This window comes from Armigeres subalbatus, chromosome 1 (assembly GCF_024139115.2).
Source record: "Armigeres subalbatus isolate Guangzhou_Male chromosome 1, GZ_Asu_2, whole genome shotgun sequence".
In the NCBI taxonomy this organism is placed as follows: Eukaryota; Metazoa; Arthropoda; class Insecta; order Diptera; family Culicidae; genus Armigeres; species Armigeres subalbatus.
Genome location: NC_085139.1, coordinates 110,947,123 through 110,961,127, shown reverse-complemented (window position 1 = coordinate 110,961,127; position 14,005 = coordinate 110,947,123). Strand labels below are relative to the sequence as shown.

Sequence of the window (14,005 nt, the reverse complement as noted above, 5' to 3'; positions counted from 1 at the left end):
TACGAAGGTATCGTTTTCTAGTGTGTTCAAAGCTGTTTCCAGTGCAGCGGTACAATACGTCCAAGAAGCCAGTGTTGAGCAATGGTATGATACCTGTTTGCGAGTTTTATTGCCTAAATCTATAAAATTATACATAACTACTAGGAATTCAAGTCCAAAATTACCCCAACAAAACGTAAGCTCCATGCTAAGGAATCAACAGCAATAATCGCCAGTCAATTCGACGATATCGACGCTCCTCCTGCCAAATGCAAAATATGTCAGAAAAGCCTAAACTCCACAAAGAAGAGTAATTTGAAGCGTCATCTAAAGGACATGCATCCCAAGCAATTCCAAGAATTAGGTTTGGATCCTGAAGAAGAAATTGAAGAGAGTGAACCGGAACCCAAGAAGATACCAAAAGTGTCAGTCGCAATTGATGTAAATTTTTTCAATAAAGCTTGTGTCAAAATGGTTACATCTGGTGGCATGCCATTGTCCGTGTTTGAGAAACCAGGTATATGTGATATATTGCACAAAATTCAAGATGCTCTTAAAATAAAAATCAATCGAAACAATATACCATCCAAAGTTAAGTACACTGCGGAGAAGTTCAAAAACCGCATGATTGAAGATCTTAAGTTCAAGTTTGTATGTCTTAAGTTGGACTCTGCGACACGGAAAGGGCGAAGCATATTGGGTGTTAATATCCAATATCTGAAAGATGGTAAAATAACCATAAGAACACTTGGACTTGTGGACATTAAAGTAGCTCAAACAGCGGAGAATTTGCGACAAGAAGTTTTAACCATTCTGGACATGTTTGATATAGGTTTAGATCATGTTTACTCGATTACGACGGATAACGGAGCTAATTTTGTCAAAGCGATAACACAGAGGACCAAGCCACCCACTTCGAAAGTACCGATAGTGATAGAGAAATGAACAATTGCTCCGATGATTCTGAAGATGAAGACAGCTGTGGTAGTGATGAGCTTACATTGGTTGCTGATTGGGATAGTGAGAAAGAAGCTAATACTAGCAGTGATGAAGATTCCGAATTGATCGATCAACCTGACGACACTGTAGTGTCCGCTGCTATGTTAGACGGAGTTCGATGTGCAGCACACACATTACAATTAGCAGTTTATGACGTTATTAGATCTCCAAGGATCAAGAAACAGATAGGGCTAATTAGAAGCATTGCATCTATACTTCGCACTAATAAGTGGCGGCGTATCTTCAAAGTACACCGAAAGCCAATTGCTACACTCGAATGTGATACACGATGGAATTCAGCGTTTTTAATAGAGGAGTATTTTATGAAGCATAAGGATTTTATACAGAACATATTGAGAAACGAGAAAACTTTAAAAATTGGCGCAAAAATGTGGAAATTTATTGAAAAATTTTCTAAAGCATTTCAACCGGTTTACTCGGCAACTATGAAGCTGCAAACCGAACCCATAACCATGGGTGATTTCTATTTAATTTGGATGACATGTCGCATTGAATTGGAAGAAGTATCGTTACCTTTGACGAAAAGCTTGCTTCAAGCGATGAATAAGCGACAACAGAATCTTTTCGAGAACAAAGTGTTCCTTGCAGCGATTTTCATGGACCCTCGAATAAACTATGGAGGAAGTGAGCTCATTACACAACAAGAGAAGACTACTGCGAAGGTTTGCTAACAAAATATTAATTTTCTATTAAGGGTCCTCTTCAATTCGTAAATTAAACTCAAAGTGAACTTAAAAGTTATGGACCATGTGTACAAAATCTCAATGAATGTCTAAAATAATATTTAGCTGTTAGTGATTATCTATCACTTTTATGTTTGAATTTGACTTCAATTTGTTGAATTAAGTTGATCCTGAATTCTAATTATAAATGTATTTTATTATTAATTTTAGCTGCGTTTTTAGAACGTTTGGGAGAAGATAAAGCATCGCTTTTCGAATCGATCTATTAACCACGGCGAGGAGCTTGCAGATAAGCATTTTCCGGTTTCTAAGATAGAACAGATGTTACGTATGAAGGAATCAACAGTGGACATGACCCAAAAAACTTTCAAACAAAAACTAGCCAGTGGAGATATATCAGCTTCCACACTGATATTCTTCCCTCCCCCTTCATACGGGAGCTTGGCAGAAGGAAGGTCGTGCGATATGTGCCATCACAAATATTGCCCTCCGCTCGCTTTCAAATCGACTTCTATAAAAACATTCTTCATGCCTGCCGTATCCTAACGGAACTATCAATTCTATACTTTCGCCTCTAATGCTATCATGAACATGTACGTCCAAGTTTGGAAGATGATATTAGCATTTCCATATCATTGTAAATCGTTTAACTTCACGTAGAAGTAACACACACGAAATCATTAATTTAGAAAATCTTTGCTCGCAGCCTCGACTTTCAGCTGATACGGATATTCTCTCTTACTGGAAAGCAATGAAGTCAGCTGAACCGGAATTATATGAGCTATCGCAAATGGTGTTAGCTGCACCATGCACACAGGTTTCAGTGGAAAGATCCTTCAGTGCATTGAGTGTAATTCTCACCGATAGACGACTTCAACTTTCAGATGAAAATCTTGCAAACATCTTATTCGTTAAATTGAATGATGATTTATTCAATTGCGTTCCGTTAAATTTTGTTGAATAATAAATTAGTGTGTTTAAGCTTGAGTATAACTTAATAAATCTAAATGTTTAATCTTAAACGATTTGTTTTAGTTTTACTTTAGAAAGAAATGTTGTTCTTGTTCTATTCATTGTAGGTACAAAATCTATTGAACAAAGATTCCTCTTCATTATGCATAAAAAAATCACGATTCTAGAGTAGGGAAGATTTCTAAAACGTAGCAATTGATATATTTTTATTTGGATTACTATAATATATTGTTCAAATTCCTTGAATGTCAATAATTAAACATGTTGAGACCAAATTTCAAAGTGTACTTGAAACCCCACTTCCACAAGGTTAGATATAAACTTGCCGAGACCTATTTCCCTCAATTAGTACGGTTTTAGATTTCATCAAGCTTCTTGTCGTCAGGTTGATCGACTGATTCTAAACTCTCATCAACATCGTATTTCTAAATTTCTTTGCTTTTGTCTGCTTTCAATACGTTTTCCTTAAACTTTGGTGCAACATTTGATAGTCAATCCATGAACACGATGAACACAGTACTATGAAGATGAAACTAGAGGTCACATTTTGGATGCTTAATTTTGTTTGATTATATATTATTTGGGGGAATGACGGCTTTGGCAGGTTTTGTTCTATTATTGTCATTTATAACTGATTATGCTCAAATTTGGCCTAAACATTCTTTGCATATCAAAGAATATTGTGACCAAATTTCATAAAATTTGGTTGACAAAAGCCCCCCTGACAATAATAGAACAAAACCTTCCAAAGCCGTCTGTTCCCCTACTCAATCTTGATATACCAATAGTCAAGTAACCTTTCCGCTGTACTAGAATTCTACACAACAGCATTATGAACTAAATATATGACTTGAAAATACAAAAAGTTAGGTTTCTCTATGCTTTGAACTGTAAATATACTGCCCACAATACGAATTATACTGTTTGACAATACTCCTCAAGCAATCAATCGAATATGTGAGGATATTTAAATGATTAATTTCCACTCAGCAAAGTCTTCGTTTTGAAATACAGCGATTTACATTATTGATTAACAAATCCGCTGACTTTATTTCAAGCTAGAATATTTCAAGGCCCTATTTTTTGAACGCGTTCTATTTTGAAAACTGAACGCGAAGTTCAAGAGCACTTGCAAAATTCTGAACGATGATCCAAGACTGCTGAGATTAAGTTCAGAATGTAGGAACGCACTGATAGCTCTTTGCTCCCGTTCAGTTCAAAATGCAACACTGAAATATGGAATAACTAAACAAATTAGTTTGCATGGTTTGAATGTTTGCACACAGCAACGCATCGAAATCGTGTGTTTGATGATGATGTTGCAACACTGGGGAGGTAAATTTTTTGTTAGTTGACATTTGGGCACAACTTCTGTTAGCTGATACAAGGCACTCCTCGTCCGTTTCCTAATTTCAGTATGGAGGTGCGTAGTACTTCTGGCATAGACATTTTCCCTCCTAAAAGTTTCCATATACGGTATATTATAATATTCCTTACCTTTCTGATTATTGTTCCATTAGGTAGTTTGTTCAAAGACGCAATATATGTGCAATTACCGACAATTCGTTTCCTATTTCGGGGAGCGAGATTTGTCAATACTTCAGGCATTTTGATATGAACTGTGCAATTTCTCATCTGCAAACAGTATCATTGTCGTTGCACCCATGACAGCTTATGGACAAACACATTGGTTGACTTCTTATCGTTTGCGATTTGCAGCACGTGTGATAATGTAATCACTATGACGTTAAGCTACGAGAAGAATACAGTAAACAGGGTTATTTCTTCTTTATTCATACAACAAATTCGACCCATGCCTCAGTCCCTTTCGCTGTGTTGCACAAAGAAATCGTATCGAGTGAAGATAACTTTAGCACCTACCGGTTAGTTCCATCTCACCATCTCGCTCAACTCACAATACTGCACAACACATGCGAATATGACCTTCTCAAAGTTCTGTCATCATCCCATCTAATCGAGCGTGCACTTTTTGTCGCATCCGTCTTTAAAAAATACCATGCACTATACATTCGTGTCACGTCAGAGCACACGGAAGCTATATCCGATGTTCCATTTTGAGACTGTTTTCCTCTCCTCAATCATCGGTGCGAATAACTTCAACAGAGCTCCGTCGTTTATTGATTAAAGTTACAGGATTTTTCGGATTGAGGCTACATTTGTCCACACGCTATTATCACTCGCCAGCAAAAAAATGTAAGAGAATCCCTCCCCTGTGCATTCTAGTAAGTTAGAATTTCCAGGTTGGTAAATTTTATCAGGTATGCCTCAATTCCGCTTGACAAAAGATTTGATTCAATCCTATTGACTCACTAATGGTTCAGTATGTGAAACCTAATTTCATAAAATTGCACGCCAGCATTTCATATCACGTTCAAAGCCTAGGATAGACAGTTCGTGTTAATTAAATCATTCATTTAAATAATGTTCCTTTATAAAGATAACTGTCAATCAATCGATTATCGTATCCAATCTAAACGAAGGATGTGGTAAGTGATCTATTAAATTTACTTGGTTATTCTTCTTAGTTGACTTCAAGACAAAATGTTCAAAACGACCTATCTGCTTTTGCAAACAGGCTTTTGAAAATTTTGTCTTGACTTGATGGGCTACAGCTCTTCGGGTCAATCGCTTCAAGTCGCCCTAAGGTCCTCTTCAACTGCAAAAAGTCATCGTGTACGAGGAATTCCACGAAACCTACGAGCTCTGCGAGGGAGGAATTTTCTTCAGAAAACGAACATTTCATTGTATCGTTCAACCCCCAGGTTTGATTTCAACCAAATTTGAAACACGCATTCTCTGTTCCCAGGTGAAGATAACAAATGGAAAGGGAAGGTCATTGTTAAAAGGAAGAAGAGGTGGGGTAGAGGAACTCATTAGAATACGAAAAAACGAGCAATGGGTAATGTTTTCAACATAACCGCGAGTAGACGTAGGACTTATATAAACGTAGCGTATTTACATTTAACTTCTAACTTTTGGGTCTATGGAGTTTGATTATAGTATTGATATTGGAAACGACAACCTGCGTAGAATTATTAGCAATTTGTTTATTCAAAACTTCTTGAAATAAAATTTATAATTAAATACATAATTAGAATTGCTTTGTTTCTAACTATTTAAACCTCATTTACTCAAGCAAATGTAGGGCATTTATTGATTTCTTATTGATGATAGTATTTGAAGTTTAAAAATTCTATTTATAAAATTTTCAAACTTGGGCAAAATGTGCTATTTTGAGGGAACTATCCCGTTTTCCAAACAAAGAAATACAGCATCAATTCCGTTGCTTCTTTTTGCCAACATGCGTGCTTACTGCTGAAAAAAATCACAACAATAAGAAACAAGTCAAGGAGCAGTAACCCTACTAAAATAGAGGAGGTACTGCTAATACATCAACGAAAAATTATTTAATGTTTTGATTCCAAACTCCGAATCTACGTCAAGTTTAATAATACAATTTCTCAGAAAATGAAAAACAAAGAATAAGATAAAGTTTATTTGAATATTCTTCTGGAAATTATTTTTTTTGCGGACTTTTTTAAAACATCAACATATAATACAGCGAAATTTTCTAATCTAAAATGGATGTTAACACTATTGCTGATTGTGCATCTTTAATTGCTAATGCCTTCTGCAAATAAATGAAAGTAATAATTTTATCAGTGTAGTTGATATTTTTTGCTTGGGAATCAGTACTGTTATAGTATAACCATGTTTTATTGTATGTGTCGTTTAGTATCAAGTAAAACTTCACATATGGTCAGTCATATGACATGAAACGTACCCATCCCGGGATCATGTGGATTATGAAACCAATCACTTTTCGTGGATGAGCAGACTAAATCTCTCTAATTTTCTTCTGCTTCATCCAGCACCGCTGCCTGAGCGATGCGATGGGCGATTGCATCCATCGCAACCAACACCACTGCATCCGACCATCATCAAGCACAGAATGACAAAAAATGCGCCCGCTTCTTTCTTGCATATTTGCAGACCCACCGGCAGTTCTACGTCTACCGCTGGTGACTGCATGCTGTCGCTGTGTACACGGAGAAACGAAACAACTCAAAATCGAGATAAAAAGAACTCAAAATTAAGTACTTTCTTGACACTTCTGATTTGGATACAATCTTGTACTTGTCGGTAGGTTCATTTAACATAAATTTGCGGTTAAATCAAAAAACTTCATTTTGAGTTCAATGAATGTTTTTGTTTTGGATGACGATTTATCTTGATTTTGAGTTGTGATCCTTTTCTTTCTTTGAAAGTACCCAAAGCCAAGTACTTTAGCTGTACTGTATTTTGGATGAAAAAACAATTCACGTCATTCATTTGTAGTCTTATGTTGCCACGACAGTGAGTGTTTAAACATCAGTCTCTGAATAAGAAAGCGGAAATTGTGAGAAAATTAAAATGGACCAACTAAAAGCTAAACTTGACGACAAAAGTTACCGTAAGCTCACTGGTAAGTGCTATCTGCTTAATATTTAAAAATCCTCCGTTTGAAAATTTGTATTTGAATTTTGAGGGATGAAATGCTGCATTGTCGGTTGCAACGATTTTATCACGGGTGACCTGGAGAATGTTAAGAAGCACCTTTCAATGGTGCATAAAGTGACCACCAGTAAAAGTCGGCAATCCCACGGAGATGCCCACTATGTGCCTCGCTTTTCAGCTTTTTCGTGAGGTTTCAAAAGCATTTTCAGTCATGTCACTCGTCAGAAGATGTTGAAGAGGAAGAGGACACTGCCATGCCGGAAGTTCCCTCGCCTCCTCCAATACCGATCCCTGAGCATGAGTTGAAATCACCAACACCCTTAATTAGAAATCCATTCTTCTACGACAACGATGTTTCGTTGCAAGAAATCACGACGGAATTCACAGAGATGGTTACGGAATTGCGGTGCGATATTTCTCTTCCTGAAAAGAAAGTACAGCAATTTCTTTCCGGATTTTCAAGCATTATTTCTTGGTGTCAACGACATGCTATGACTCATGTAAAAAGATACATGAACAGTGAAAATTCACTTGAACGTGAATCTTCAATCAGTTTGATAAATTCTTTGTTCATCCCAGACATAACTTCAACCGTTTCAACACCTCAAAACAATATAAACTTTTTGATATCGAAAGCCGATTGTACGATTCCTGAGCCGGTCGAAAAAGTGTTAGGAAAAACCAAAGTCAAAACCTCAACTTTGTTAGGGAGAGCTAGAGGAAAAAAATTTCAGAAAAGAATCAGGTGCCCAAATGTCACACCATCGATAAAAATGAAGAAAGACGTGGTTCACTATATTTCCATTATTGACACATTACGCCTTGTTTTGACAAATCCTGAAGCTCGAACCATGCTTAATGCAGAGGAAGCAAGTACCGATGGTTCAATAGTATCGTACAAGGACAGCAAACAATATGCAAACCACCCATTTTTCCAAGACCATCCTCATGCATTGCGATTATCACTTCACGTCGATGATGTCGAATATTCAAATCCTCTCGGGTCACGTAAAGGGAAAAATAAATTGACCGTCTTTTCATTCAAGATCCAAAATTTCGATTCACGGGTAAATTCATCTTTGGATAGGATTTATGTGGCCCTTATGGTCAAAACAAGTGTGCTGAAAAACTATGGCTTCGAAGTCGTTCTAAAAGACATGATCAACGACCTTCTTGTACTTGAATCGCCTCAGGGTATCACCATTAACACTTCATCAGAAAGCTGGGTATTACGCGCTGCACTTGTAAATATTTTGGGTGACACATTGGCCATTCACGAAATCTATGGGCTTCTTGGACCCTCGGCCAATCTATTTTGTAGATCATGCTATATTTCACGAAAAGATTTGAAATCTGGTGTACTAGGTGATTCGTTTACTCATCGAACGGTAGAAAATGTTCAACAGAATGTAGCTGCTATTTTGAATCAGGAAAAAACTTCAAAGGAATGTGGAATACGCGCTGATTGTTCATTACATAAACTGCGTTTTTTTAGATGGCCTAATACGATGTGCTTTGATCCCATGCACGATCTCCTCGAAGGGATTTTTCCCATGATAATTAAGCTAATCTTAAAACAAGCTGTGGAGTCAAAAATCATTACAGATCAAAAAATCAATCATCTCATCAACACATTCGACTTTGGAGAATGCGAGGACTCAGTCAAACCGATCCCAAATTTCACATACCAAATATTGCATTCAAAAACCAATACCTTGAGCCAAACTGCGTCACAGACATGGCTGCTCATGCGTGCATTTCCTTTTATTTTTAATGAAGTACTTGAGCAAAATCCAAAATTAGGACAACTTATTTCGTCATTGCTTCTTATTAGCTATAATTGTTTTTCTCACAGATTAACTAAAGAAATGATCAACGACCTTCAAAACGCTACTCTAGAATTCCATAAAATGTTCCTTGAATGTTTTCCATCATCAATTGCTATAAACAAAATCCATCATATTTCCCATTATGCACAGTCATGTATTGAAAACGGGCCTCTCTACCATGCTAGCTGTTTGTTATTCGAGGCCAAATTCAAAGAGTCAAAAGGCCAGGGAAAAACTTGCGGAAATTACATAAATCTGACTTTAAGTTTAACCAAAAGACTGGCGTTCAGGCAAACCTGTTCAATTTTAAATCATACATATGTCACAAATCATCCATCCATAATTTCATCAACTTTAATCGATAAAAACACAATAGACTCATCAGGCTTACTTTTCGATCTTTCACAAGAAATAGATGTAATTCAACATATGCAGATAAATAGAATCGATTTCCGACCGGGTTATGTGGTCAAATATCTTAAGGGTACTGGTAGCTTTTATGGGATTATTCTATTGATGGTTTGCCACGGAAATGATATCATTACAATTATTCAGGAATTGGACATAATTCAGTTTGATCTTACACTATTTGCTTTTAAAGTTAGGCTATCTCAGAACCTTATCAGAGTAAATAAAGATAAATTGTTATCGCGCAAATGTTATAACATGTGGAAACTGAAAGATAACGATAATGACTTGTACATAAGCTTGAAATATTACGACGATTAGATTTACGCAAATTTTTGATGAATAAAAAAAGGATTTGTAAAACTCATCATTGAATAAAACCAATCTTTTTCCTCATAACTTTCGAATTTATATTATAACGACATTTCAAGTAAGTATCTTTTTCTCAATCATTCCCTTTGATTTTAAAGTAAACTCTCAAAGAACACATGTAGTCTCGTTTCCAATCATTTTAAATATTAAAATCAAAACTCCTCGCAGAATCCTGTCACTGTTCTATTTACATTTATACTATTTACATTCACAGCTAACCTTATCACGGATGAAATTCTTAAATACCTTGATGGCGGTGACTTGACAGAATTAGGCATATTGGAGATGGGCCCTCGTAAGATCATCCTCAATGTTATTTCTAAAATAACAGCACAACAACAGCGTGAGATCCCAAAGGAGAACGAAAATTCGGAACATGAAAAGGTAAATTATCTTTTGAAATGCACTGTTTCAAGTTCCTTGTGAATAATAATTTATTATTTCAATAATAAAAACTGCATGTAACATTTTTTTGCAGACCATACAATCTATTCTGGCCGACGAACCAAAACTCCAAAGAATGCTAAAGCTTCTCACCGCTGGTTCCATTCCTGCCACTAACGAGCTGTTGAAAATGAATAGAGTTCTCACAAAATTCTATTTCGAGCGGATGATTCTGGAAGAGAAAAGGTAATATTTTTAATATTAAAGTCATTCGTTTCATATTAATATTGATTATATTATGTTTTAGATATCCGTCATGGGGTGAGAAGCAAGAATTGGCAATCAAGATTATCGAAGCCTTTCCACAGCTGGAAAAAACACGAGTGAGTGCTAATGCTCCAAGAGAGGTAAATTTCCATACATATTCCCAGTGCTTATGTTTAAACCAATATTGCTTTTTAGTCGTATTTCTTCTGGCGAAACAAAGGCCTTGGAAAAGGGCCACATTCCGGAATCATTGAAACACGCGTGAGCAATATGCGTAAAGATTTACCCTCGGAAGAACGACTTTTCCAAAGGCCAAAGCAAACGATCATAGTGTTGCCGGACGGAATTCAGGAGCTTGCATCCTACGTGGCAACATTGACTCCGTCTTTGCAGAACGTCAGGGAGATATCTGAAAAAATGTCACAATGCACGATCTTGCACCAATGGCTACTTAGAGAAACAGATGTCACTAACTCCTTGATAAAAACCTTTCCACACTTTCTTGCATATAATGGACTCATGGTAAGTTCACTGTTCTCAAAATGTATGTTGACTTCCTCTAATAACGAAAATATTACTTTCCAGGTCCAACAAGCCTTCGAGCGGCTTCATCCAAATGCAATCAAGGATTGTAGTATGGATTCATTTATGCAGCTTGGAATTCTTATGGAAAAAAACGAATGGAACGTGGTAGAAGACGGTATGTTTCATATTTTTGATTCCATGTTGCCTGTTAATATTTTTTCTGTTATTTCCAGTTAACATCCGAGGTGCCCTTCGATTTTTGAAGAAGTTGACACATTGTGGCATCAAGCGGAAAATGGAAGAAGATATGACCATCGAAGAATTCTTAGCCACACCGCTGATTCGGTGGGTGAAAGTGAGTATTTGATTTTCCTTTTTGTTGTTTAGTTGGTCTGAAAATAGTAAATTGTAAAAGTTTATTTGAATTTACTTACACGTCTATTTTGTTTGCTTTCAGGTTGAAAACACAACGAACCTGATCGCTACACGTAATCATGTGCATACTCATCCTGATTTGCCTCCTCATATTGTGTGCTGCGCCGAGACCTTCAAAACAGGCGACGTTTTTGTTGTTTTTGCGGATCATATTATCCCTTGTGGTAACTCAGGAGACGTGGCCATTGACGTTTTGATGAAGCTTTTTCCAGTTCTGGGAATCGACGTGCCGGTCCTGCTCAAAAAGCTGTATGACCTGATTGCCATAAACCTTTGGGAAATCAAACAATGTTCCACTAGCACCAAAGTATCGCAGCTGACTCTACGTTTAAAGGAATTTATGAGTGCGATTCGATGCGATTAATTACTCTCAATGAGCAAAACTTTTTGTTCAGAATTATTTTGTTTACCTTTCAAGAAAACTTTCAACTAAAATTACTGAATTATATGAGTAAATAAAAACCCAAAAACTATTCCACACTAAACATTTTAAATATCGAAAACCCAAAAAAAAAAATATTTTCTCCAAAATTTTCTATAGCGGGACACTTTAATTTAAGTAATTTTAACCCAAAAACGACTTTTAACTAAACAGTTTGATTTAACTCAAAGCAATGTACTCAAAGATTACTGAAAATTGAGTACTTAGCGAATAACTCAATTTTGAGTAGTTGCACTTTGCTGTCAAGTTGAGTGAAAAAGACTCAAATTTGAGTTGTTTCGTTTCTCTGTGTAGGTAAACAGCGAACGGACGAACGAAACGAAAAATGCGCAAGCAAAAAGCGCACCAGTACGCGCTGCTGTCACAAATTGTAATGACTCGCACACGGCACGCACTGCGTCTTTTGTACACAAAGAAAATCTTCCGGTGGACACGAAGGCCCGTGACATACCGCATTCTGATGTCCGTGTTAGGAATGCACGAGATTGGTTACATATGAATTTTTTACTGGCTTTGACAAGAATTGAAATTTTCAACAGTTTATCGTTAAAAATCTTAAGTTTCAATGATATATGCAAAATGAGAGTGTCCGAGTCGATTGATATATAAATCTTAAAAATCCATCGAAAGATAAAGGCACTAGTAACGTTCAAAATCTTCCCTGCCAGCGTAACGCTCTCGATTTCCAAAAATCTAAATGACACCCAGTATAGTAAAGAAAGACGTAAGTCCTACGGCAAAATCAGGATCACTGTTAACCCCCAGGTCAGATTTCAACCATATTTGGAACACACATTCTCTGTCCCCAGGGGAAGACAACAAAGTGGTTGAAAGAGTCATTAGAAAAAGGAGGAAGATTTACGGGGTGTATTGTTTAGTTAACGACCTTTTGAAACTTTTGAGCCCCTCAACCGATATCTACCAAATGTGGAACACATATTCTCTAACATAACGTTATATAATAGACAGGAGAAAGGAGGGAAGGACATGTGAATGAAACGAACATTTTACGTACTTTTTGAAAGCATGGGTCCGTTTGAACCAAATTTGGAACACATACTCTCAATCCTAAGAGGACGATTATAGAGGAGTTGGGGGTCATTGAAGAAAGCGGTAAAATTTCTGAACCCCTTTACCGATTGCCTTAAAAATTCGGACATATATTCTTTATCCTTAGCAGGCGATTATAGATGGAGTTGAACGGAAAACAGGAGGTGTAAAGAAGGAGTAAGGTGCGCGAGGTTAACCATTAGTACGTCAGGCGTGAAAAACGTAAGACATAATGTACGATAAGCATATTTAATGTTGGGCAAGTCCGCAAGTATCATATCCTTAAAAACATTTTTTCGGAAATTACATTTCGCCCGCAAATTAAAATTCCTCGAATATGCCATTCTTTTAAAAAAAATTCCGCAAATATGATATCTTCCCGAAAATGTCATTTTCTCGGACGTGACATTTCCCCGAATATAACGTATTTTTTCCAACCACTACTCACTAAACGCGCATTCCTATCGAGTAGGGCTCGCAGACAGCAATCGATGCGGTTGTGGGGATGTCCACCTTGTATTCTCCCACTCCGCTCGGTAGAAACGTTTTGCTTGTATCATTGCAGTTTGTCCCTGTTCTACACCACACCAATCATCATTGGAAGACTGCATCAACGCTACCTACGGACACCAATATGATCCCAAGCCCCTATCCCATCCAATTTTTTTATATGTACTCCTTAACCTCGACCAAGCCGCGAGTTTTTCGGCTCCCCAACACTAACATACGAATATAAGAAGCAAGCGATGAAATTGTAATAAAATTTCAATTGACTTTCGGCTCCGTTATGCCTTCGAGCGCTTGAGCCTTCAAATAAACGCTAATTAAAAAAAACGTATTTTTCCCCGAAAATGACAATTTATTTAAAATGATATTTCCCCGAATCTGACATCAGTGTTGGTAGAATCATGTTCAAATCTCACTCACCGAAGCCTCATGCACGAGCTGACTTGCTTGCGATTCTGCACAGATAGCATCGCGCATGACTTTTTCACGCAGAATCACATCGTTTTGCTCATTCGCCGAAAAATGATTTCGCTCCAAAAAGTGTCAATACCCAATCGAAGCGTATTTTATGTTTACGTATGGATTTGTTATCCATTGTTTTAAGCAAAGAAAGT

At 36.9% G+C, this 14,005-nt stretch overlaps 1 protein-coding gene across 2 annotated transcripts; it reads left to right on the top strand.

The window, feature by feature from the left end:
- The first annotated feature begins 9,761 nt into the window (after window positions 1–9,761).
- Window positions 9,762–11,779, top strand: LOC134205370 (uncharacterized). 2 transcript variants are annotated; one of them, XM_062680575.1, is made up of 7 exons: window positions 9,762–9,839; window positions 9,996–10,165; window positions 10,260–10,411; window positions 10,473–10,572; window positions 10,628–11,132; window positions 11,191–11,312; window positions 11,415–11,779. In XM_062680575.1, exons 2-7 carry the CDS (start codon window positions 10,067–10,069, stop codon window positions 11,754–11,756), a joined length of 1,320 nt encoding a protein of 439 aa, XP_062536559.1. In that variant the 5' UTR covers window positions 9,762–9,839; window positions 9,996–10,066; the 3' UTR covers window positions 11,757–11,779. The 2 variants fall into 2 exon arrangements, with proteins under 2 accessions (XP_062536559.1, XP_062536568.1); XM_062680584.1 differs by lacking the exon at window positions 9,762–9,839 and having other exon boundaries at window positions 9,910–10,165; window positions 10,628–10,954; window positions 11,018–11,132.
- Window positions 11,780–14,005: the final 2,226 nt, after the last annotated feature.